The sequence below is a fragment of the Delphinapterus leucas genome, chromosome 13 (genome assembly GCF_059928025.1).
Source record: "Delphinapterus leucas isolate spDelLeu-1000000601 "Yukka" chromosome 13, BTC_Dleu_Yukka2, whole genome shotgun sequence".
Lineage (NCBI taxonomy): Eukaryota > Metazoa > Chordata > Mammalia > Artiodactyla > Monodontidae > Delphinapterus > Delphinapterus leucas.
The window spans coordinates 27,833,049-27,860,252 of record NC_143141.1 but is presented as its reverse complement, the minus strand read 5'-3'; the positions used below and the strand labels follow the sequence as shown (position 1 = coordinate 27,860,252).

General features: G+C 38.3%; 1 protein-coding gene across 7 annotated transcripts in view; it reads right to left on the bottom strand.

The window, feature by feature from the left end:
* The window catches only part of LOC149747710 (uncharacterized), a 167,762-nt gene that overhangs the window by 123,009 nt on the left and 17,549 nt on the right, over positions 1–27,204 (bottom strand). For 6 of the 7 annotated variants that reach the window (XM_089923007.1, XM_089923006.1, XM_089923003.1 and 3 more), the window contains exon 4: positions 15,676–15,939. The exons of the other annotated variant lie outside the window; for it this stretch is intronic. In XM_089923007.1, coding sequence (XP_089779133.1) covers positions 15,676–15,939 — 264 coding nt within the window. The remainder of the gene's footprint in view (positions 1–15,675; positions 15,940–27,204) is intronic. 7 annotated transcript variants of the gene reach the window in all.

The window sequence follows — 27,204 nt, the reverse complement described above, 5'->3', positions numbered from 1 at the left end:
TAATAGTAAAAGGCACTTAAGTTAAAACCTCCTAACAGACCAGCATTCCGACTATAGAATCAGCTGATTTATGGGTAGCGAGCATTTTGTTATCAAAATACTCATCCACAGCTGAGTGAGCCTATAGCATGGATACATGGTAGATTTCTGTACCAGAAATTGGATGAGCTTGTGTGTGGATCTCCTTCCAAATGCTAAGATTTCAAGGGCTTAACTGAGACCAGAACAGCATTTTCCAAAGTTGCTAGAAACAGAGTCCTTTAAAATGTTCCACTGACAAAGGGTTGTAGAGCCAAATAAAGTTTAAAAACACTTCAGACAAAACTCTACTTAACAGTGAAATTCACAGAGCACATTATAGCTCATTCCACATCTCAAAAGTCCTCCAGTCACGAAACATGTTTAAATTTACTGAACCCAGGATTTCTCAAGTTTATTTTACTACAAAATCCTTTTTCTTACTTTTTTTTCTTTTTTGTTGACTTCACATTCACTGATGTCCCATGGGAGCATAGGTGATATTCAAAATATTTAACAAACTTCAAGTGAAGGCACTAAACAATCAGAAGGCTGTCTGACTAATGAGAATGACCGTAAAACTAGTGTTCTTTGGATCACTATTTAGAGGAAAAATCTGGTTTAAAACTGAGATCTTAATTGATAATCTAATGCCATCAATCTGCAAAGTTGCCTTAATTAGTAGGGGTTTTTTTTCTTTTTTTTTGGTTACAGTTGCTGGACTTAAAATGTAGCTGATATAATGTAAATCATTTCAAAAAGGTCAAATGTATGATGTCACATGTTCTCTAGCATCAAATCCATTTCACTAAGTCTAAAATAATCTCTTTCAAGAGATGCAATATTTTTTTAACCCTGGAAGGTTCGGTTCTAACCTTAAAATAACTTAAAGACACTTTTCAAAACTAAACTAAAAGTTGAAAAAATAAATAATAACTAGAAAAAGGCAAGAGCTAAAGTAAGAGACATTTTCACTGGCCATTAAAAAAATTCTCTTCTTAAATCTGATTTTTAAAAATTAATAGAAAAGACTGGCAATTAACTTATTTTCCCTGGTGACTACTGCCTGTTTGGGGTGATACAAACATTTACCTAGATAACTGTGATTTAGGAGTAATAAGAATTATAGTTTTGGTCTCTGTCCCAGTTTCTGCCAGTTTCTAAAACCCTTGGGATTTCCTAAGTGATGAGATGATAATGGTGTCTTTTGTTATGTTAACAAGGTGATCTTTGGAAAGCACTTAAGGATGGGAGCAGGCAGCCTGTGGAGCCAACATTGTGATTAGAGGTTGGAACTTTCAGTCCCACCCCCTTGCCCTCAGGGCAGGGAAGAGCCACTCAAGATTGAGCTCAATCGCCCATGGCCAATGAGTTATTCAGTCACACCTGTGTACTGAAGCCTCCATAAACCCCCAAGGACAGGGTTCAGGGAGCTTCCCAGTTGGTGAGCACATGGAGATTTGGGGAGAGTGGGCTCCATGCTTTCTCCCCATACCTCATCCTATACATGTTTTCTATCTGGCTGTTGCTGAGTTTTATCATTTTATAATACACCGGTTAATCTACTTAATAGGATATTTCTGTGAGTACTATGAGTCACTTGAGCAAATTAATTAAAGCTAAGAAGGGGTTCGTTGGAACCTCTGATCTGTGGTACAAGGGTCAGAAGCACAGGTGACAACATATACTTGGTGACTGGCACCTGAAGTGTGTGTGTGCATTCCTGCTGGACTGAGCCCTTAACATGTGAGATCTGATGCTATCTACAGGTAGACAGTGCCAGAATTGAGTTGAATTATAGGACACCCAGCCGTTTGAGCACTGCTATGCTCTCTCATTGGAAATGGGGTGCTCAGGACCACTTAATGCTTTCCAGGCTCTGGCTTCTGTGAATTCATGACAACAGTAACCTCTGAAACATACACATGTACCTTTGCCACAAAAAACTTCTGATAGACACACAAGAAATTAATAAAAGTTGCTAAGAAAGGGGGTAAGGGACCTAACATTGGTTGGATGAGGGGCAAAAATATTCCAGAAGGAATTACTACTACTATTTATCTTTTGATAGTATGTGATTTTTAAATACGTGATCTCATTAGATTTTCCAAATACAAATAAACAAGATAATTATCATTTTTTTAAAAAAAGGCTGAAGAAAATGTAGTTTTATATACTTCAGAAAAAAGAAAATTGAGGGAGGATTTGACTATAGCGTTCAGTAGGCCAAGAAATGTGAATAAAGAAAGAATTACTATAAAGGGGCCAGAAAAATGATTTAGGAGACAAGACTTTAGGAGACACTTTCTGATAAGCAGAGCAGTAACTCTTGCCCATTTCCTTTGTTTTTGGCCACGAATGGTTAAAGGCTCCTGTGAGAGGGCTACAAGGGGACTAGTGTCCACATCAAGTGGATAGCTTAGATCCTGATACCAACTACTGGAAATTATCCAGGGCCCAGGAAAGAAGTACTGGTAAGCTGCAGTTGCCAGCACGGTGCTTGGTAGATGTAAGTATTTGTGGGTCTGCTAAATTAACGGTCGGACTATAATTCATAATATCTTGCACACAAACTAGATTGGTAAGTTTTCAGTGGATGACTTTATTACCATTCCGAACTCAGTTAGATGGAACAGTACTCCTCAGTGATTGAGAAATCCATCTTCCTCAATCTTCATGTATCACCATCTGCAAACATTGCTCTCTCTCACAGATTACCTGCCTTCAGCTATGGATGAGACAGTGAGATGCATTTCATTCTCCTCTTCATGGACACACAGAACAATGACCTTTTCTAACCTCCCTTGGAGCCAGGCAGAGGTCAAGTTTTTGCATTCTTGTTGAAAGGGTATGGGTCTACCCCTTTCAGGCCCGGCCAGGGGATATTATGCATGATTGCCCATGTTCCCTTCTGCTGTAGTTTAGGTAGTCATGCATTTAAGACAACACCTCAAGGTGGAGGGGGCACGGGTTCCTGATTCACTACTTGAAAGCAATCTGCTAAGAATGAACCACCTAATTCACACTGGTCTCTGACAAGAGAAATAAACATTTATTAAGTTAAGACACTTGGCTTTCAGGAGTGTCTGTTAGACTACCTAGCACCAATTACCTTGAGTAATTCATTGCTAAACTGCTACACTGGTAATAACCACGGACTAGTGATGAGTCTACTTAATTCCAATCCTCTCCATTTCTCATTGCTGATTTACTCTATACTCACCAGAAATTATTTTTCATAGGACTGCTCGATGACCATGTCAGTCTAGAATTATCCATAGTACCTCTATGTCTATCTCTTCCTCCAATTCAACTTCCCAGTAGGGGACCTGGCATTACCCCTCTGTGTAGATACAACCATGGAGAATCAGGTCCTAACGAGATCGTATCTAGAAGGGCCCTGTTCTGCAAGGTTTATGGTTTATTTTGCTATACCTTGGATTCATATGTTGGTTTAAAATAAAAAGTGACATGATTTTTGAAGGTTGAAGCTGAGTGGCTGAACCAAATTTCTATAATCAAGTTAACATATATTTTCCCCCTGAGTCTGTACTAGGTCTTTTCTTAAAAATTATTTTTTCTATCCTATGAATCTATATGTTTACATAAGCATTAGCTATTATTCCCAACGTCTATGTTATGGACGGAAAATAGGATTCCTCTCGTGTCCCAACTCAAATCAAACAGTAAAGCATTGTTTACATTATACAAGGTTTACATTGCACAGGACTGTTTATATTCTACAAGCATCCTGAGGTCATGTCTAGACCCAATGGGAAAAAATGTCATAATAGATTAGTAAGGACTGTAATGAAGATGGAAGGGGAAAGTGGTGGCATATGTGCTAGGCATTTATTTCCCCAACTGAGGTCATTTCCTTGTCATGTACAGTAAAAAATCACAATGTTACTGTAGTTGCTCATGTGCTGCAATCCACTGCCCACCCATCCACGCATCTAACATTTTTGAGGACTTAATCTGTGCCAAGGACTCTACTCTCTGCCTGAAAGGCAAGTGAAAAATACAACCCAGGTCTTTCCTGAAAGAGCACATAAAGGAAGACTGATCTCTGAATAGTAAGTGACACAAGATAATGGCTGAATGGGTGGTTTCTTTTATCGTGCACTTGCAAGATAGAAAGCAGAGAGAAAAATAGCTCCAAAGAGTTGGACAGTTATATTATCATTGATTTTCGAGTGACCACCAATTAAAGGGCATGCTTAGCAGCTAGAAATGAGGGACCTCATTAGATGACTACAAGAGCCAGACACTTTCAAAACGTTCCCCTAAACTCTCAGTTCCATTTTCATTTCATGAAGAGACAGCTTGGGAAGTCGGAGGTCACGCTCTTGTATGTCCACAACAGGGATGATTTAAGGCACCGGTAAGCTCCTGCTGAGCTGCCACCTAAGGTCATACGACTGTGAATCATGGCGGGATATAATGACTTGGGCAACATTCTTTCCTGCAAATACGTACGAGATGGATGGTGAATAGTATTGAAGTATAATATATGGTGCCGATCATGAATTTAAATTCCCTCAGAAATGGAGGAGAAACAATTAGCAAAGGGCATTCTTGACTTCGTTGAGCAGCAATGCCTCTCTGACTCCTGAGATGCTCATTTTCAACAGTCAGGCCACAAGATGTGTCTTCAATTTCTGCAAAACCTAGTTCTAGCTAGATTTTGGGAACTAATGGGAACATGATCTTAATGGATGCCTCATGTTTCTCATGCAGTGTGGCTGTGGAAGTTTATGGGATGGAGTCAACAAAAAAGACAGGTCCTTTTTTACAGCATTCTTTATATCTGTTCAATCTTGTCACTACCATAGTGTCCTACTAAAAGGACGTTTCAGGGATTGTGTGAGGCCTGGTACAGTGTGTTTTTATAGTGAGAGTGGGTCAGCGGATGGAGAATCACATGAGAGAAAACAAGAGGATGAGGTGCTATTCCTGGCTCCGGCTTCACCTCACAGAATGACCTTGGCAGAAGCACTTAACCTCACTTTGAATCTTTGAATCTCAGTTTTCTCATCTGTGAAATGAGGAAAGAACATCTGCCCCCTTGCTCCCTCTCAGGATTGTTGGAGGATTAAACAGATCAGGGCTATAACCTGAACTACGGTGAACCCATGAGGAAAAAAATTAGACATCACTTAACTATATAATATTCTTTTTAATCATTACTAATTTCCAAAGGTGAAGAAAACCTTGTTAAAAAAAATATGTAAGCTGATTGTTTTTCTGAAAACAAAATAAAGGCTCAACTAGCAACCCTGCATTAAAAAAGAGAACCTGAAATTCACATTCCAAATCTACTTCGAGACAGAAAGACCCCCAAATTCCTTCCAGTTTCCTAAGATTTTTCCACTATAATTTTTTTTCGTTATTGTCTTCTTCATAAAACGTTATATTTTTGGGTTTTGCAATTGCATAGTTTAGCATATATAAGGAAATCGTCTTTCCAATTCACTAATAAAAAAGGGAGTACAGGAGAGAAGGAAGAGAGGGAAGGAGGAGGGAACAGAGAGCAAACCCACGTGGCTAAAAGAAACTGACCTGAGAAGACAAAACAATTCATAATTTAAAATACTATATAATACAAATGAAGTTAAAGATGTGTTTGCCCAGAAGAGGACTGACTGGAAGTAAACTGATATGATTATCTGGATAACACCCTGTATTTCCCTGCTTTAGTGAAACAGTCAGTCATAGAAGAGCTCTATCTACAGGGAAATTATGAAAGAAATAATCTTCATTTCTCCATGATTCTTTAAAACCAAACTGGACTTTATTCCTTCTTATTTCTCTCTCAAACTCCACTCCTCGACATAGAAAATAGCATTCTGGAATGACTTAGAATTAGAATTAGAGATCAGTCAATATTTCATGGTTTTAAGGTTCTTCATTAGGAACAATGTGAATTTGGGCCCAATAATCCTAATCCTAGCTTTTTCTTTAGTTCTATAGTTCTATTGGGCCATGTTGTTAGAGCACTGTTTACACTTATTGCCAATAGTCTCTGGATTGGAGGTCAAACTGTTACTTACCTTCTTCAGCATACCCTTCAATGATTAAATGCCCCCAAGGACTTTTAAGAATCATTTTCATCTTGTAAATATTTTTTAATTGACATCTTAACTTTATAGTTGCTTCCCCTGTGAGGGAAAGAGACTAGGGTGATGGAGGGTTTTTGCTTCTTACTTTGTATTTTTTCAAGGACTTATTACTTTTTAAATTAAAATCAAGGAACCAGCACAAGAATACTAGTAAGGTATAAGTGAGATGTAATGCTTGGTGTGCATAAGGGTTCAATAGTCCACTGTGAGAGTGCAGCCTGTTGAACAACCTCGGTGATAAGTGGGAACCACTTGTCCAAGACTATTTTATTTAAGATGCAATACTCATTTCTATCCCCTTCAATACATTTTAAGTACCCCAAGCTAGAATAATGGGGCTAGAGGTGCAAGAAGAATATTATACCAAACAGGGGCAATATAAAAACACATTACAATCAAATTTTCCTTATTAAAAATATAAGTCAAAAACCTAAATATTATTCCACAGAGTTTTAAGGTATATTAAAAACATTGTGATAGGATGTTTCAAAAATTATGGTACAATCCCCTTCTGACACCCTCATTCCTGAGTCACCACTTCAGCAGGACTGGGCTTTGGCATACTCAACCCACATGATGAGACAATAGCAAAAGAGCTTGATGGCTCAGCTGCCGACGACTAGCCCACTAGGTTCTGAAGACAAGTGGACCAGGTGCTCCCACTGCCCATGCCAACCACCAAACCTGTGAGTGAGGCTGTCTCAGACCAGCTCTCACTCAGCTGATCCATCAGTTGACTAAAACTGCATGAAGGAGCCCAGAAAAAACCGAAAGTAAAACACTACCCAGATGAATCCAGTCCCAAATTGCCAAGTAATTGCTATTTTAAGCCACTAAGTTTTTTGTTGTTGTTGTTTTGTTTTTTATATCTTTATTGGAGTATAATTTCTTTACAATGGTGTGTTAGTTTCTGCTTTATAACAAAGTGAATCAGTTATACATATACATATGTTCCCATATCTCCTCCCTCTTGTGTCTCCCTCCCTCCCACCCTCCCTATCCCACCCCTCTAGGTGGTCACAAAGCACCAAGCTGATCTCCCTAAGCCACTAAGTTTTGAGGTGGTTTGTAATACAGCAAAAGCTAACCTATACTATAATACGATTTGGTCAAGTGGGTTTATCCTTGAGAATGCAAGGTTGGTTCAGTATCAGCCAGTCATATCATGTGATTCACTGTATTAGTTAAATAAAAGGAGAAAGTCGTATCATCATTCTTTTTAGATAGAAGAGATAAAAAGCATCCCATGAGGTTCAAAATCTATTGGGTAGGGTAAATTTTATAAAACTAGATCCAAATAATAACTATCTTTCCTTGATAAAGGCTATATACCAAAAATACATAGCACATGTATACACTAACAAAAATTATTATACTACTAATTTTTTTAAAAAATTAGCATTTCCTTTAAGGAGAGAATTGAGATAAAGATTTCTAACATTACTGGTCTATTGGAACCGACCTTTTCGGAGCTGTGTATTGAGAGGAATAGAGAGAGAAGGTTTAGAAGAATATAGATAAAAATGTCATATTTATAGATTGTTTTGATTATGTATTTCATTGGAAACACAGGAAAATCAATAAGCTATTAAATCTAAGAAAAGAGCTCAACATAGGGGCTGGAAAAAAATTAATGCACCAAAATCAACTGTGTTCCTCCATAGCATCAGTATCTAGATACAATACAAGATGAATTTACCATAGTAACAAAACCTATAGAGAGTATGGGGTTTCACCTAATAAATTATGCAGAAAATCTTCATAATGAAAACTTTATTAGAGGACACATGAGTAAAAGAAATATATATCACAGGTATGGATGAGATGACTTACTATAATAATATAAATGTCCTTATATTAATCTATAAAATTAAATGCAACTGTAATAAAAGGCCAAGCTCTTTTTTTTTGAGGGACAGCATAAAAAAGTGATTCTAAAATGTATCTGGGGGACTTCCCTGGTGGTGCAGTGGTTGAGAATCTGCCTGCCAATGGAGGGAACATGGGTTCAATCCCTGGTCCACGAAGATCCCACATGCCACGGAGCAACTGAGCTGGTGCACCACAACTGCTGAGCCTGCACTCTAGAGCCCACGAGCCACAACTACTGAAGCCCACGAGCCTGGAGCCTGTGCTCCGCAACAAAGGAAGCCACTGCAATGAGAAGCCTGTGCACCACAACAAAGAGTAGCCTCCTGCCCCACCCCTCGCTGCAACTAGACAAAGCTCACATGCAGCAATGAAGACCCAACGCAGCCAAAAAAAAAGAAAGAAAAAAAAAGAGCAGATTGCTCTATCTCCTATAAAAACATTAAAATAAAATAAAATAAAATAAAATGTATCTGGAAGAATAAAGTTCTCCATACAGCTAAGGTAGTTTTGAAAAATAAGCTCAAAATGGAGAATGTGCCCTACACATTAAGATATATTGGGAAGTCATGATAGATAAGAACTGTGTGATGCCCTTGGAAGAAACAGCAAACAAGAAAACAAATCAAACAGGTGGCCTAGAAATAGAGCTATATACAGAGAGGAAGTTGGCACATGAAAGAGATGGAATCATAGTCCAATGGAGGAAGCTGAATTACAGCTTTTGGGGAAACAGTCTCATTTTCAAAAGAGATATGAGACTGGATCTTAACCTAGTGATATCACTTATGTTGTACCCAGTCCTATATAGCTCACCTAATCTTCACAAAAAAATCCACAAGGCATAAACTATTATCCTCATTTTACAGGTGGAAAAACTGAGGTATGAGAGATAAAATGACTAGCCTAAGAAGTACATGGTGGAGCTGGAACTTAAACCCCACAGAAATCATTCTATTAACCATTATGTTATATAATTCCACCTAATGTACAAAACTAAAATACAATAGTTTTAATATCTAAATGTGAAAAATAAAATCTAGAGAGAATAAAAGAAATTGCAAGGGAATATATTTGTGATTTCAGGGTAAGAGATGAAATAGATCTTTGAAAAATAAAGAAACATACATTGTATGAAGCAAAAGTGATGAATTTAACTATATTAAAATTATAAATTTATTAATATAAAAAATCTGATTTAAAAAAATGGGCAGAAGAGCTGAATAGACATTTTTCCAAAGAAAACATACAGATGGCCAACAGGCACATGAAAAGATGCTCAACATCACTAGCCATCAGGGAAATGCAAATCAAAACCACAATGAGAGATCACCTCACACATGTCAGAATGGCTATCATAAAAAAGAACAAAACTAACAAGCCTTGGCGAGGATGTGGAGAAAAGGGAACCCTGGTACACTGTTGGTGGGAATGTTAACTGATGTAGCCACTAGAGGGGTGGGACAGGGAGGGTGGGAGGGAGACACAAGAGGAAGAAGATATGGGGACATATGTATATGTATAGCTGACTCACTTTGTTATAAAGCAGAAACTAACACACCATTGTAAAGCAACTATACTCCAATAAAGATGTTAATAAAAACAAAAGCAAAACAGAACAACCATATAATCCAGTAATTCCACTCCTGGGTATATATCTGAAGAAAACAGAAACACTGATTTGAAAAGATGCATGCACCCACATCCAGTGTTTATAACAGCATTGTTTACAATAGCCAAGATATGGAAGCAACCTAAGTGTCCATCAACAGATGAATGAATAAAGAATATGTGCCATATATACACAATGGAACACTGCTCAGCCATAAAAAATGATTAAATTGTGCCATTTGCAACAACATAGATGGACCTGGAGGGTATTATGCTTAGTGAAATAAGTCAGACAAAGACAAATACTGTAATGATATCACTTATAAGTAGAATCTAAAAAATAAGACAAATGAATGGATACAACAAAACAGAAACAGATTCACAGATATAGAAAGCAATCTAGTGGTTACCAGTGGGGAGAGGGAAGCGAGAGGGGCAAGATACAGACTGGGAATTAGGAAGTGCAGACAACTTATGTATAAAATAAATGAGATACAAGGATATATTGTAGGGCATGGGGAATATAGCCAATATTTTATAGTAACTTTCAATGGAGCATAATCTATAAAAATATTGAATCACCACGTTGTACACCTGAAATTAACATAGTATTGTAAATCAATTATACTTTAATAAAAAATTAGAATTTTATGTACAATAAAGGATACCAAAGTCAGACTGAAAAACAGTTGATGGGTAGAAGACATATACATTATCCAAAACCCAATAAAGGACTCAACATCTGAATACAAAAACTTCTACATCTCTAAAGACACAGAATACTCAATAGAAAAATGAGCGAAGGTCATGATAGGCAATTCATAGAATGGAAAACATGAATAGCAAGAAAGTATATGAAGACCTAACTTTTCTAGAATCAGAGCAATGCAGAATTAAAACACCTTACTTCATATGAACCCACACATGCCAAATTTCCAGAAGTTAAAATGCAAATTATGCTGTGGAGCAACTACGCCTGTGCATCACAACTACTGAGCCTGCGCTCTAGAGCCTGGGAGCCACAACTACTGAGCCCGCGCGCCTAGAGCCTGTGCTCCGCAACAAGAGAAGCCACTGCAATGAGAAGTCTGCGCACCGCAACGAAGAGTAGACCCCTCTCGCTGCAACTAGAGAGAGCCTGAGTGTAGCAACGAAGACCCAATGCAGCCAAAAATAAATTAATTAATTTTTAAAAATGCAGATTAACAGCATGTGGTGACAAAGGATATGGCAAGAGAGAAATTCCAAGTATTGCTGGTGAGGGGGAAATGGTACAGCTATTCTGGGGAGGAATCTGTGAAATAAGGCATATATATGACTTCCACCTCAGCCATTCCACAGCTGCACTGTTACTCAAGGGGACATGTGGAAAGAGTGTATTAATGCCTTATGGTGGACATAAAGTGTTGAAAATAGCCTAAGTATGTATCACCAGGGTAATGGATAAGCAAAACATGGTATTAACATATGGTGGAATATTAGACAGTGGCCAGAAGCAATAATTTCTATGGAGCAACACAAATTTTAAAACAATAATTTTGTGTAGAAAAAATAAAAGAACAGGATGTGATTTTTAGTCGATACTACTTTTGCAAAAATTAGAAAATACAAAACAATTCGATATTTCAAATATATACACGTTTAAAATAACTATGAAAGGTGAGTTGGGAAATTACATATTAAATGGCCCAAATGGTGCTATATAGGGGAAAATAAAGGAAATAAATCTGGCAGAGGAACGTCGGGGCCAAAACCAATCTTAAAAGTATTAGAAAATAGAGTGACCGTACACACTGATGATAGAGTAACATGAACTGAGGCATATGGTCCCTTTTGAGTAAATGCCTTAAATACAAACTAAAAAAATAATGTCATAAGCTTTACAAGCACTATAAAAATATTTGGCATTATTGCAGTAGATAGTAGAAATATATAACCTTTCAACTTAAATAAAAACAAGACTGATGAAATATCAGCTTTGTTCCCATGTCATCCATGCTAAGGAAGAAATAATAAATCAGCTTTTAAGATAGAATTTTTTACAATGAGAGATAAAAAAACAAACAAAAAGAAACCCTAACTGTTTATCCCATGAAGGGAGAAAAAAACAATTTGAAAAGTCAGAGTAGAACTCTCTGAGGATAATATTTAACATCAATTTTTTTGAAACAGAATTTTAAGAAGCTGGTTTTGAATTGTTTATAGAGTTTCTAATTAGCATGCTGAGGAAATACAGGGTCCATCTTAATCCAGAAGCAAGTAAAAAGTTCTGACTCTTAAAATTCTAGGCTCTAGAGTAGGTGCGTGCTGGTGTGCTGGTGTGTATGTGTGTGTGCACATTTGCTGTGTGTTTTCAATAAACTCAAGAGTACATAAGGTGTATGTTATTACATGGTAACAATTCTTGAGCAAGTCTAACTGAAGATCAGTAGCAAACAAGTAGATGCCACTTGGGTGGCCCTCCAAACTCTCAGGTAATGCGCAGATCTGGCTTGGCATTCATGTTCTGCTTTTAGACATAATGCATTTTTATGTTCTTGTTAGCATTGAAAGACTAACTTGAATATTTTGCAACTGATGAAATGGACAACAGAGCAGTAACCTAGAGTTTACAAGTATTTGGGGCAGTAAAACTTTAGTTCTAGATTTAACTTGGATTTTAGTCCTAATTTAACTTGGACTTTCTACAACGCATTTTTTTTCTATAAACTGGAGGCATATACCACCATAATCCTAAAAAACCTGTGACTTTGGGCTTCAGGGGTCTAAGCCTTCTCTCTAAGTGACTGAAATGTACAACTGGATATTAGACCTGTCTAAAAATTGTCCTTTTCTGTCCTCATATACAAGGGTTCAGCTTGATTTTTGGATAGCTGTCATTAAAAAAAAAAAAAAAGTGCAAAGAGCTAATGCCCTTTGCTACAAGACAAAACAATTTCTCCTGGACATGCAGTAATAGGAGGCAATGCCATGTGTTGGAAGCATGCACATATTTTATGATAGATATTAATCTGGAGGCTAACAGCTAGGTGCTCTGGTTGAAGTAGTTTATTTCAAACATACATATAATGTTAACCCACTTTGTAACAAAGCCTTCAACATTTCATATGCAAATTCGTTTTTCTTTCTAGTTTAAGCCCAAGGAAATCCCTATAAGTCTTGTCTCCAAAGAGAAAATATAAAGAATTCATAAGATTAAAGAGTTCTTATCAATTGTATAAAACACTAGAAATGTACTAACTAGACAAAAATGTAGACGTCTAAGAGATAGAAAAGTAGAGGACTGCACTGAGATTGCAATCCTGAGAAAAATACATTATTTCTAAATGAAAAAGTAAAAGGAGATAGTATAAATTAAAGCCAGAAGAAAAATTTTAAACCTACAAAAATACGAGTCAATACAAAGTTAAAAACCCATGAATTTTACTATATACCCAAAAGATTCACAAAAGATCTCATGAATATCACAAATTAAAATAAAACAAAAGCCAGAAATATTGTTTTCCCCAAATTGTACTACTACCTGCTTATTGCTTCAGTGGTAAGAAGAAAAATTATCTTCAAATAGTTAAACTGTATACCTACTTATATTTTAACTCTTAGGTGGATCTTGTTATATAATATATATTATCTCTAAAGAAAACTTGTTGATTGTTTATTTTGGCATCTCTTAGGAAATTCCTATTTAATTAGATAAATCTCCTTAGAGAACTCTTAAATAAAAATAGATGCAAATATAGTATGTTTCATATCATTCATTTTAGACCTCTAAGAGTTGGAAAAGCTCAACCTGGAGAAGAAACTAGTTTTATTGAGGGAAGAAACTACTTTCCAGTTTAGAAGAGGAGGGATTATCCCATTTCTGTAGAGGAAGCAATCGGGAAGATACAAAAAGAATGATCCTTGCCTAGTGCTAAGGCCAGAACTACTGTGAATATTGTACCAGATCTTGTAAAAACAGCCACTGTGCTGGCACTCACCGGCCTGGGTCATGGTGTGTTCAACAATAAAACTTTGTTCCAAAGGACGGAACTCCTTTGGGCCAAAAAGCTTTCACCTGCATTATTCCATTAACCTCACTGTTTTGTTATGGGAAATGTGTTTATTTTTTGAAATGACATTGAAATATATCCTTAAAAGAACACTTTAGGTCTCAACAAGATTCTCTTCTCTTTCAGCCAACACATTACCTTTTAGAAATCAACAGTCTACCTCTTTCTTTAAATCATCACATTTCAAAGCTGTAGCAGCTAATAAATGTTAATATAATTTTTCCAAAACTGCAATCTCCCTAAATTTCTATGCTGTCTTCTTTATGCTGTCTTTTCAAGGTAAAGGTATCTTTCCAGTTTTCTTAGCATTATCAGGATTATGGATTTTGTTCATTGTTAAAGTTCATTATTTATGGACATAAGTTAATGTAAATGCAAAAATATCTTGTATTATTCACAAGCTGGCTGACTTAAATCACTCGCTCTTAAAACAACTTTACTGCTCTCCAATCTGTTCAAATGCACGGAAATATAAATTCAGGATGATGTGGCTTTTCTGCAATGCTTTCTTTTCAGGCTGCAGTCTACATGACAGCGTTATATTTTATCCTTGCTGCTGTTGTTGGTCAATCTATAAAATCTCTCTTGAAGACCCCCAAAACAGCTTGTAATTTACTTTTACTTTTGGTGACTCACTGTTTTCAAATTGCCATGTCTGACCATATCCCCCTTCCAGGGGAATTTATGCAGACTCTTGTTTTTTTTTTTTCTTCTACATACTGATTTACTCTAACCTGAGCAATTTACCACTTCTGCATCCATATAGTAGCTCAAATAAAATGAGTTCCTGTGTTAATCCCACAGTAAACCTCGGTAATTCTCACATCACAGGAGTTGTAAACGTTTGTTAACAGAAAAAGAATGTTTTTCCCAAAATAGCTACATAACTCTTAAGACTACTCAAATTCCTAAATAATCCTTTTTACAAGACCCCCGCCAACTTTATTTTGATACATTAAACATGTGAAGCCTCTTTTAAAAGGTATTTAACAGTGACTTCATCAAAACAGCTTCCTAGTTGTTCTCATAATGTCTTTTTTCTAAAGTTTTCAAACTGCTTTTAAGCCAACTTGAATAGTGATGAATGTGAGCCGCTATCAAAACGCTTCAGAAGCATTCTGCCAGACAAGATGGGCAAAAATGTTCTAGATCTGCTCAATCTGACATTAGAGGTCATGCAACGTGAAAAAATGAAATAACTATTTCCAACACTCATTGAGCCCTTCATTTTAAAAATAGCTTCAGGGCTATTTCCACACTCTACATTTAATAATACAATTTTTTAAAAAGGATGTTAGGCTCGGTGAAATCAGAAACTGATCTGCCACTTAAAGCTGGTGAGTCTATTCTTAATGGGCCTCTGGTAGATTTGGGATACTGCCGATAGCAGTTTCATTTAAGAACTTCACTAGTAAAAAGAATGACATCCGAAAAGGACTGCTGGGGAAGACAGGGAAGAGAAGACCGGAGTCTCTTGAGAAGAAAAAGAGAAACGATTTAAATAAAGTCGCTAAGGAGGAAGGAGGTGGTGAGACGCGTAGACAGAAGAGCGAGAAAGAAGATTTAACGAAGAAGTGAAATGGAGCGCAGAGGAAGGCAGAAGCTAATGAGGAAACAAATGGGAAAAGGTAGTGTTTTCAAACAGGCATGCACCAGGAAGGGACGAGTTACGGCCTGGAGTAGCCCCAGTGCTTTCAGGTGAAAGAGATGCTCGCAGAGAACAGGGACAAGCAGTTTACTTCCAGGCTTTGGAGCAAACTAAAATTCCCTGCCCCGAGCCTCTCCCAGCCTCGGCCGAGCGCGGAGGCGGCGGCTGGGGAAGGGACCTAGCCAGGAGCCAGGCCCGGCGTCCCGCTCCTCTGGGCTCCGCGGCCGAAGGAAAGAGGCGAGGATTAAGCGGGGAGAGGTCCCGGCCGCAGCTCGGCGGCACCCCGAAAACGGTCCGGGGCCTCAGCGGTGCCCGCGAGCCATTCCCCCTGCGGCGGGGCGCCCAGCGGCCTTACCTGGGGCGAGGGAGGGAGGCGAGGTCTAGGGCGTCCGCTCGCGCCCGCCGCAGAACCTCTCTGCTGCACTCAGCCCAGGCTTCCACAGGAGGCGCCGCTTCCCCCTCGGGGGCTTGGCCACCGCCTCCGCCGCCTCCGGGGCTGTTTACACCGTTGGGCCCCGCACGCCGCCTTCTCTCCACCCTAGCGCCGTTGCCGATTCGGCCGCCGCCACCTCCTCCGCCGCAGCCTCGTCTCTCTGGAGCATCTTCCAGCCACCGAACCCTGAGAAACAGAGACTCCAGCCGCGCCGGCAGGAAACTCCCCCGCAACTGCTAGGGGGACGAAGCGGTCAGAACACCGGCCGCTTTTCCGCCATTGAGCAGCAGCCGCTCCGCTCCTTCTGCCTATGCAGACTCTTAACCCATACTTGCTTTACTCTTTACCTCTGTTTCTGGGTTCTTAAATTAACTGTTACATCAGTGTTCTTCATTACTCAAATTATTTTTTCTTAGGAACTTTTCCTGGAAGTAAGTTCATGCTACTTTTGACAAGCAAACATTTGACTTCCGAAAGAATTCTTACGGAAATGGGTTTATATCCCAAATGCACCACCAAAAATCTTTGTGACCTTGCATAAACGTCCCTTACCATTTCAGGTGCTATCTTTGCTTGACTCCAAAGTAAACTGATTAAAACTATGAGCGTCTAGCTGTTATGTACTTTTGTCTCAGTTTGGTCAATGAAACTCTCAAAAATCCATCAGATTTTCATTATTTTTATCATTAGCCTGTTTGTGGAAAATAAGTTACCATTTATGGAGCCAGTGTTCTCCTTTATTCCGGCATCCAATCATTGTAAATATTTCTCATGGACACATTCTTAGAAGGCCTATGAATAACCTGGCCTCTTACTGATTCTCCCTTTTGGAGTCTTACTAGCCAGACTTCCCCAATAACTTTCAGAGAGAGTTTTCCCCCTTTCCGGGTCTTCTTTTTGACTTCTATACGCCATAGAACTTTCAAAAGTCATCACACCAATACTAATATTACCACATACCCCCTAAAAAGCTCCAAGCTGTTTATGCCTATTCGTTAAGTTAATACTTTATCAAAACTTGTCCAATTGAGTAGTTTTAGCACAGATATTTTAGCACAGACATGCTCTGTTTAAGGCTGACAGATCCATTAGGAATTAACTTTCTGGTACATTTTCCCTCTGACATTTTCCTCACAACTGCGTTTCCTCATAACTGAGCCATCAGTTATCTCTTGCCTATAGAAAGGCAGATAAGAGAAAAGAAAGCTAAGTGAGAAAAGATATGTAAATAGACTAGCACAATATTGGACACATAATAAGTATTCAATAAATGATAGCAAGTATTCTTACCCTTATCCTCACATTAGTTTATATGTATTAAAAACTGATTGCTGGACTCAACTCTTTACTTCCATTTCTCATTAGATCCTCACAGAAACCTTGGAGGAAGCGAGGTTTTATCCCCATTTTACAGGTTGGGAGACTGCAGCCTAGAGGGCTTAAGTACCTTAACTGAAGTCATATAGTCAAGAAATAAGCCTATATTTGTCACAATCACTTGCCCATGCTTTGACGTGACACCACCACCCATCACTTACCCAGCTTCACCAAGGTACTACTAAATTTTTTACTCTTATTCTCCTCTCTTTGCTTCATACTGCCATTGCCACCAACCCAGTCAAATTCACTTTTAATTTTCCAATGTTAGTGAAGGGAGTAGAAGGTGGAAATTGAGGTTAAAGGAGGAAACTTTAATGTTATTCAAGGATGACTTCATCTTAACTTCCAGCCTTCGTCTACCCATTCTCTGCTCCAGTCACACGCAGAGTATTTGCTATCTCTTCCATAAGTCTTGACTTTTCTTGTCTTTATGCCACTTTTCTTTTCTCCATTTGCAATGAATCTCCCTTTCCCTTGGTTCTTCACCATTTCTTACTCCATACTCTCCATTAAAATTCAAATCTACCTTTAAAGCCCAACTCATATACCAGTTCTGTCCTGCAGTCTCCTGGATCTGCCAAGTCAGAACTAACCACTGGCTCCTCCGTGCTCCTGCAATGGCAATGATGTTAGAAGGGCGAGTGATTTTACAGCTCGCTCACCACCTGCGAGAAATATGTCCTATCTGCCCTTCCACATCCTTTCTCCACCCAATTCTATATGGATGGCTTGCATGGCCTATCTTAGTAAGTGTCCTTGCTCTGGCTTCTGTTTGGCTCACCAATGAAGAGTACCAATAGAAGATTGTAGGGAATGAAGGAGGGGAGTGAAGTTAGGGTATTAATTCTTGCCAAATTGCTGGGAGTTGGCTGCATCCCCCAACTAACGTATAGTGCTTCTCTGTGGGGCATCACAGCATCTTTGGAGAGGACTCTCTCTCCAGCAAGGCTTCCTTTCTCTTTCATCTCCTATAAAGTAGCCACACTTTTACTGAACCCAGGGCACTACACTATCTCTTGATTCTCTACATTGGGCTCAATTTATCCTTATTGATGTACCCCTGATTTCCTGCTGAGACCCTGTCTGATGAACTTCGTAATATGCTCTTCTAAGCTGTTAATTTTACAAACCACATTATTACACTTATTAGAAGAATGTCTTCAGGATGTGTCAGTAAGCTCTGATTGATGATAATGGTAAACAGCTAGAATTTATGGAACATAAAGTATGCTTTGGTTACTCTCTTGAGTACACCGTGTGCATTATTCTAATTAATTAAAATCACTATTAGCTAAGCAAGGCACACAGATGCTAAGAGGTTCCCAGAAGTAACTTGCTCATGGTCACTCCAGTGTCTCAGTAGTGTTTAGGACTCAGATCTGTCCAAAGCCTAAACCTTAAGCTCTAGGTCTAAGCAGTGGGTCTCAAACTTGAGTATGCATCAGCATCACCAAGAGAGCTTGCTGAAACAGGTAGTGGGCCCCACCCCCAGAGTGTCCCAGTCTGTAGGTCTGGAGCAGGGCCCAAGACTTTCACTTCTAAAAATTCCTACGTGCAGCTGATGTGCTGGTCTGGGTACCAGACTTTGAGAACCACCAGTCCAGGCATTTTAGGTCCAGAATTTCAGGTGTTAGAATAATTTTCTGGTGATAAATTGTCGAAAAAAAGAAAAAAAAGCACTGCATTTTCCTGTTTGTAAGGAGGTAATACATTCAATCTTAAAGAGTCAATAATGGGGCTAAGTATTTAAGAAAGAAGAGTTATTCTCCAGGAAGATGGGAGGAGATGGACATTCTAAGGACAGGAATGCCCTTTCAGGAAACTTGCAAAGGGAACAGAAAAATAACATAGTAAGATTCTGCTATCCAGTGTTCACAGAACATGAGTGGGATACTCTTGACTGTAGAATGGGAAGCCAACTTTTGCTCACCATATACATACCTTATTCAGTACAAATGTTTATTAAGAATCTCCAAAAGCTAGACACTAGGCATCAGGGCTACACTGATAGAGCAGATAAAGTGCCTGGCCTCAGGGAGCTTGTGCTTCAGATGATGTACATCAGCTAGATAGACTGAATGACGGATACTATATTGGGTTCACACTTCGTCTCAAGAAAAAAATATATCCATAGACGTGATCCAGGAGTCAAATGGCAAAAGACCTAGCCTCAAAGCGAGTGTTAATTTCATTAAATGGTAGGTAAAAATTATTTTATATGCCGAGATAGGCTCTGCTTAAAAGACACACTATTCCTCCAAACGTATTATACAAGCCAGCTTATGAACCTGTGACTTTTTCTAGGAGAAGTGTTGCCTTCTTTCCCAAGAAGGGAGCGGTAGGGGTCGGGGTGGAAATAGTTTCATCATCAGAGGCACAGTCTCACTACTACTGCTCAGCTCCAATTCGCAACCTTCTGAATGGTTTCCAGACTAAGTCATTTAGCAAAGTGATGAAGAAAAAATGGCCCATTAATCTTATGATGCGTGTTATAACTTAACTCTGGGTTTAGCATAGGAAAAATATTATTTGCATTGATTAGAAATATGCTTTATGGCTGCATATATTATTCCCTCTGAACATTCTAAAATTATTAGCTGGGTTGACATGATGAACTGCACAGGAGTACTTCTAGATGACATCTCAATGTCATCTGTTACTCACATCATATAGGTCTAGAAATCAATATGTATTTTACTCAATATGAGATCTTATTCCAAACACCAAAATATGCCTGTTTTTATTCGATGGTTATCATCATGAAACTACCAGCTAAACATCATTTAGAAAATTCAAAGCAAGTAAATTACTGTATTAACTGTCCAACTATGACTACGACTTTCCTCCACTTATAGCTGAACCTAATATAATGATCTGGTCAGTCTGACTAGGAGGATTTATTCATTAATTTACTCAAATGTTCTGAGGTATATTTTGAAGGACTTAAATTATGGTCTGGTTTGTAGGATCCAACAGTAAGCGTGCAGGTTTATCTCCTACAAGCTCTGTGACCTTGCCCAAGTGACTTAGCATCTCTGAGCCTCACTTTCCTAACCTGTAAAATGAAAACAATAATAGAACCCAAGTTGTAAAGCTGAAGGAAAAAAAGTAATATGGTAATGTATTTTGGCACAAAAGAGCAGTTATGCTGATGGTCATTATTTGTGAATACTGTTGCTAAGATTATTGAAAACCTGTTTTGTGTTAGGTGCTGTTCAAGGACTAGAATTTTAAGACTGTTCTTCACCTTTATCCCAGTTTTACCTGCAAAGTTCTGCCATGCACTGGAAAAACATACTGGTATTTCTAGGGAAGGGGACCACTCAGGTGACATTTTTGTTTCACCAGGTATATAAAGTATACAAAGGTTATAGTGTATCTTTTAAGTCCTTTGGACATCTAGTTACCTTTCACTAGAATGATTCTAGTAAATCCTGATAGATACCTGAGACAAGGTCAGGTCAGTGATGTTGGTACCTTTTCTGGCTTAAGAGCATAGGGCAGAAACACAGGAAGAGAGGTCTTCCTTTTCCACTCCTGTTACTAAGAACCCTCTCGAATAATGACAATCTGAAACAGATCACTACATTGTTGCATGTTGTAGAATCAAAGCAGTGTACAAAGCAAAGAGCACTGGCCTCCATTATACTTGCATTTCACTCGAGATTCACTTTTCTAGACCGTGGAGAAAGCAGACGTTCCAACACTTTCCAGGTACTGGAATATTACAATCTGGCAATCTCCACCACTGCATGTTTGATCACACTATTCCCTGCAAATGGAATGCTGTTCCATCAAGGTCAGATTGACCAGTGCAAATACCTGATCTTATTGTACGGTCAGAACCAAATTAACTTACTGAAATTCTGCCCAGCTCAGGGTCTACCTTCTCTGTGAAACCTCCTGTGAGATCCCAAGTTACAAACAACTCTATCTTCTTCAGAAGACACTGTATACTATATAAATAGTAATTTACATATAAATATATATATGTGTGTGTATTTCTTTGTTACATTAAGTTATAACTCCTGTGGTTTCTCTTCTTAACTAAACTGGACCCCCTTATCATCACAGTGGCCATGTACATCATTGTATCCTCCAAAAAATCCAGATAATAATATCATGGATATTATTACTCAATATCATGGATTCAGTATATAAGTTGTTTAATAGAAAACAATTAGCTAACCACTGCAGAATACTAGTGTCTCTCAAGGTGTGTTCAGTGGATCATAAATCCTATGAGACAGTCCATGAAGGAAAAGATTTCAAATAAATTTGGGATCTGTTGTCCACTGCATCTCCTTATCAGAGACTCATAATTCACAAGACTCGTAAAAAGCTCTGTAGCAAAGAAACTGTTGACTTAGTTTGACCCAGTATTTCTCTTACAAGAGTATCAGTTCTGGAGGTCAAGGACATTTTCCACCTCTAATACAACATCTCTACTGCCTAGTAGAGTGCCTGGCACTTAGTAGACACCTAATAAATATTTGAATAAGTTTCAACATACATTCCCCTTTTAAGCTATAGAAGAAAAACACAGTATATAGTAGATTTTGATTTACTTAAGGAGAATAATAATATGAATAGAAAAATTTACACAAATCATTTTGAAGTATATATATTTGATAATACTTTTTTCCACAAATCTACACAATTGCACATTTAGTGGTGACAGTAAACGAACTACATTTGCTTCTGAAAACTTGCTAAGAAGGATGGCTACTAAAAACTACAACTTGAACCCGAAACAATTGATTTAGTTCATTGGTCCCCACTCCTTAGCAGTTTTAATATAGAAGAAAATAGACGCATATATTTCTTTTCTGCCATAATATGACATCATATAAGGAATGCTATTTTATTAGCTAGAAATAAGATTTGCTTTTGTTATTTTAGTACATTTGATCACATAAGAATAATTCTAGATTTTTTCCCCTCCTGTGACTCTCATAGCATCCCCATCTAAAATAGACTTTGGAGATTTAGATCAAATGTCATATCAATTGTCCTAGACTGCTTACTATGTGCTTTCACTATAGATTTTAATGTCAATAGAGAAAGGAGAAGGAAAAGTCAGAGGGAAATGAAACAGGTGTATGCAACACCCCTCTCTACTACCGACATTTCTCAGAATTCTGGGGGAAGTTGCATCTATAAGTGGAAAGTTTTTCACCATGGAACTCACGGTGGTTGAACTTCTCGTGAAGAATTTTTTTTTCACTACTGAAGAAAAATATGTTTGATTTTACCATAACTGAAAAGTTCTCCTGTTTCTACTTCTGAGGTTTGCCCTCAAGACTACTGTTTACCTAATGGAAGAGACTCCTATGCATGGAGGAAAAAGTGCACCATTTGAAGAAAAAGCTGAAGGAGTGATATTCAGGTAGCTCCTCATTCCACCAATGAAAACATACACATAGATTTTCCACTTTACACCTCATTTTCCACCTTATTTTCATGATTTTGAAATGAATATGTAGGGTCTGATGAGTTTGTCAATAGTCTACAATTATTAGTGTTATTAAAATAGAATACAAATGATAAGCCATATGTAAAAATGCTGTGTGAATAAACTGCTATACTCCAAATAATACAAATGAGTGAATGGCAGTAAATGCTAAGAGGGATTAACAACATAAAGGATATTAAATAAATGATGACCGTATTTCATATTTATGTGTCTTTTTCTCTCTCACTCTTTTTTTTTTTTTTTTTTTTTTTTTTGCGGTACGCGGGCCTCTCACTGTTGTGGCCTCTCCCGTTGCGGAGCACAGGCTCCGGACGCGCAAGCTCAGTGGCCATGGCTCACGGGCCCAGCCGCTCCACGGCATGTGGGATCTTCCCGGACCGGGGCACGAACCCGCGTCCCCTGCATCAGCAGGCAGAGCACTGAACCACTGCGCCACGAGGGAAGCCCTTCTCTCTCACTCTTACTCAACTCCTAAATAACTAAGAGAATATGCTCACAAATGGTAAGCATGTTTTGGATGTTCGATGTGTGTTTGTGGGAAAGAACAAAAAAAAAACTGCCTCAATTAGGTCAAATATCATACAAGAGATGAATGAGATTAGAGATGGGATTGGGATTTGTGTTAGTTACTCAACAGCTAACCAATCACAGATATGACAGTGTAGTGCAATATGCAAATATACTTTTAAACAACTTCTCTTTACGTTATCTACTGTCTGTAAAGACAATCACACTCAACTGCTCTGCACTTAACCCCAGAGCTTCTGAGTTAGAATCTGTTAGAAATAGGTACACGTTTCATTGCTTTGGCAACATTTACATGGCTCTGCATCAGGCAATATAACTGCTAAGATCACACTCTGGGAATTCAGGAAAGGCTAGTGTCCAGTTCTGGTCGTTCTACCACCCAACTGTGATCTAGGGTAAATTCCTGATAAAAAAAAAAAAAAGAAAAAGAAAAACCCTGAAGATGCTGAAACAGTATTTCCTACTTCACAGGGTCATCATGGGGTTAAAAGGTCATTAGGATAAAGTGCCTCTCACCCAGGAAACACTGATAAATGCTACTGATGCTACCATCATCATCATCGTGACCGATCAAGAACATATGGCCACATGGAAATTCAACATTCCCTGGGCCATTCACAACTTTCCTTTAAAGGACTCATATTCTATGTGGGGTCTTAACACCTTCAAATAACAGAAAATACAAGTCTTTACGCCTTTTTTTCTGTAGCTAATTTTGGCATCGTTCACCTCTGTCCACTTAAGTGTTGGTTTAGCATATTCTTGTCACACAAAGAAGCTACTTCCCAAAGAGAGGAACAATGTGTCAAGTGACAAAGACATTGAGTGAAGTCTTTCACATCCTAGATTGTCCACGGTACAGCTCAGCTGGTCTCTGGGTTGGAAGGCCTGGGTCTACTTTGCTCGTCTGTTACAGGGGAAGGGACATGGTCCTTAGCATGTGGTCTGTGAAACAGAGGCAGCTACGGGTAGAATTATAACACAAGCAGAACTGGCTTCAATTCTTCCTTCTTAGGTCTTTTTCTTCTTGTTCAGCTGTTCAAGGAACTTGCCTGCCCTCTGTCCCTGCCAGGACGATGTTACATCTGCCTGGATAAGTAGGTCACCACTGTATATCAGGAAAGGTCTTATTTGTAATCATCAGGAACCAGATACGGCTAATTTGAGCAGAAAAGGAAACTTTTGGAAGTTTATGGTTAGGTCTCAGTAACTAGAAGCAGACTAAACAACCGAAAGCCAAGGCTATGCTATTGCAATTATAGGATCAGGCCAAAGTGATGTTATAAGTCCTAGCTGGCCTTGCTACCAAGCAGGAACAGGAAACAGGAGGTTGACCCAGCACTGCTGGCCTTGCTTCTTTACATCATTTATTTGTAATTCAAAATCCAAGAGAGGGGTGCAGTTGGCCAACCTGAGGTCGCCCGACTGTTTTCCATCTGTAAGGGAGACTGAGCATGTGAGTAAACAGTGTATCTGACATGTTCAGCTTGTATAACGAGAGGAAGGCTCTGTTTCTCACCAAGACCCACAAAGTGGAAAATTCCCCAAAGAGAAAGGAATTTCAGATCAGATGCTTGGAAAGTTAAAAACAACAACAACAAACAAATGCAGATGTGGAATTAAAGACATGGAGTCATTAAGAACCTATATGTGGAGTGATTCAGACCTGAGTTCACATCTGGAGCAAGCTACTCAATCTTGCTGAGCTTCAATTTTCTTTAAAGGAAACAACGTGGAAGATGATATCCACATGTAACTTGTGGTACACATGAAGGAGGGTAGTACAGTATATGATGCCTGGCACATCCTATGCATTTTCTAAAACTACTAGTAGTACTATTATTATTGTTACTTATTATACAATTTATTGTAGAAATTAACAGGGAGAGTATTAATAAATGTTAATACAGTGCTAAGTGTCACATTTATGATCTCAACTAATTATTTGTTGATTCAACAAACATTCCACGTATCAAAAAATAACTTGTTAGTATATATATATATATATATATATATATATATATATTTTTTTTTTTTTTTTACAGAAGAAAAGAAACCCTGAGGCTTAGGAAGTGTAAACAATGTACCAAAAGTCAGTCACTTAAGAGGTAATGGAATATTATTCAGCCTTAAAAAAATGAAGGAGATCCTTTCATTTGTGACCATATAGATGAAACAGGAGTGCATTATGCTGACGAAATAAGCCAGACAGGATAAATACGAATGATATCATTTATATATGGAATCTAAAAAGAAAAAAAGCCACACTCATAGAAACAGAGTAGAAAACTGGTTGCCAGGGGCTGGGGTGTGGGTGGGGAAAAGAGGGGAAGACTGGTAAAAGGGTACAAACTTTCAGCTGCAGGATGAATAAGGTCTGAGGATCTACTGTATAACATAGTTACTACAGTCAATAATACTGTATTGTATAACTAACATTTTCTGAGAGAATACAACTTAAGTGTTCTCACCAAAAAAAGAAAAAAAGGAAAAAGGTGTCATGAGCTGTTAGATGCATTAATTAACGTGATGGGAAGGATCCTTTTACAACAGATATGTATATCAAATCATCATGATATACTCTTTGACTATCTTACAATTTTGTCAATTATACCTCAATAAAACAGAAAAAAAAAGAGGTAATAAAGATGAGACTCCAATCCAGGATTATCCAGCTCAAAAAACTACACTCTTAACCATTACAATATAGTATCCATCCATATGTTGTAACTGTAAAATGCTTAACACAAAGGAAACGTTAAATAAATGGTATTTATTCTAACTCTAATGCTTACTAGATATTAGTTACGTGGTATGCTTTACTTCTAACTACAAGGGTATAAGGTGCAAATTCTTGCTACAGAACATAAAAGCCCCTGTGGTACCCTGTAGGATAAACACAGTGCCTGTAAATCTCTCATCTCTCAACCCAGAGTCTCCTCAAGTTGGAGGTCTTTACCCCCTTTATAATGTGGGAATAATGCCTTTCCCACATTTGCACTGGGCATGAAAATCCATACTTCCAGGTGTATACTGAACCTCCATTTAGCTCCTCGTCACCTTGGAATCACCAAAGATCATTTATTCCATTAATATAAATGATCTAGGGATAGAAGTACAGAGTATACAGAGAGTGTTGGAGGAATCCAAACAACAAGTCCTCCACTCTCAAAACAAATTTTAGAGTTCCAAAAGTAAAGAGCAATGTTTGGAAATAAAACTAAAAATGAAACTAACATCTACAATTAGCCAAGTATTTATTATGGGCCAGGCTACTTACTAGGCACTTGATAAACATTACAGCTCATCTTCCTGCAGTCCTTCAAAGCATATAATATTGTTTCTATTTCATAGAGAAGAAAATTGTATCTAAGCAGGTTAGTGATTAGCCCAAGACCACAGGGCTAGGCTGTAAGAAAAGAAGGCCAAGTTTCAGTGGTCAAAATGGTGATGGATGTTATAACTAGAAGATTACGGCTAATCAAATAAAAATATTCAAAACGGTCCTAATGTATTATTAGGATTTCTTTAGAATAACTTGGGTGCCTTAGTGAATACAGTAGTGGTAGGCACTACAGTCTCTTTAATTTGCTAATCATACAAATCTACTTTAATATTCTTGGTGACAAGGAGCTAACTACTGATAAGACAGCTTCTTCAGTTTTGGGGCTACTCCAGGGTGAAATGCCGGAATGTCTTACTGCCTGCAATGTTACCTAGTTCTACCAGGGGGAATAAAGCAGAACAAGTAGCCACTGTTCTTGACAAATGGATACAGTTTCAGTTTTTCAAAATATGAGTGTCAGATTCATTCATTGTATCAGATAGATTGGCTTTGCCCATTTACTAATGGATGGCACACTGCAGACACACGTTGGGTCAAAGGACTCAATGTCACCTCATTGATACTGTCATCAATATAATTTGTATTGGCCTTTTGTCTCACCCTGACTTTAAGGACTATGTGAGGAGATCCAAGTCTACAGACCATGGACTGATCACCTCTGCTTGACACAGTATTCTCTGCTCATTTCCAGAGGGGACCAAGGATGAGCTCTTGTACTTCT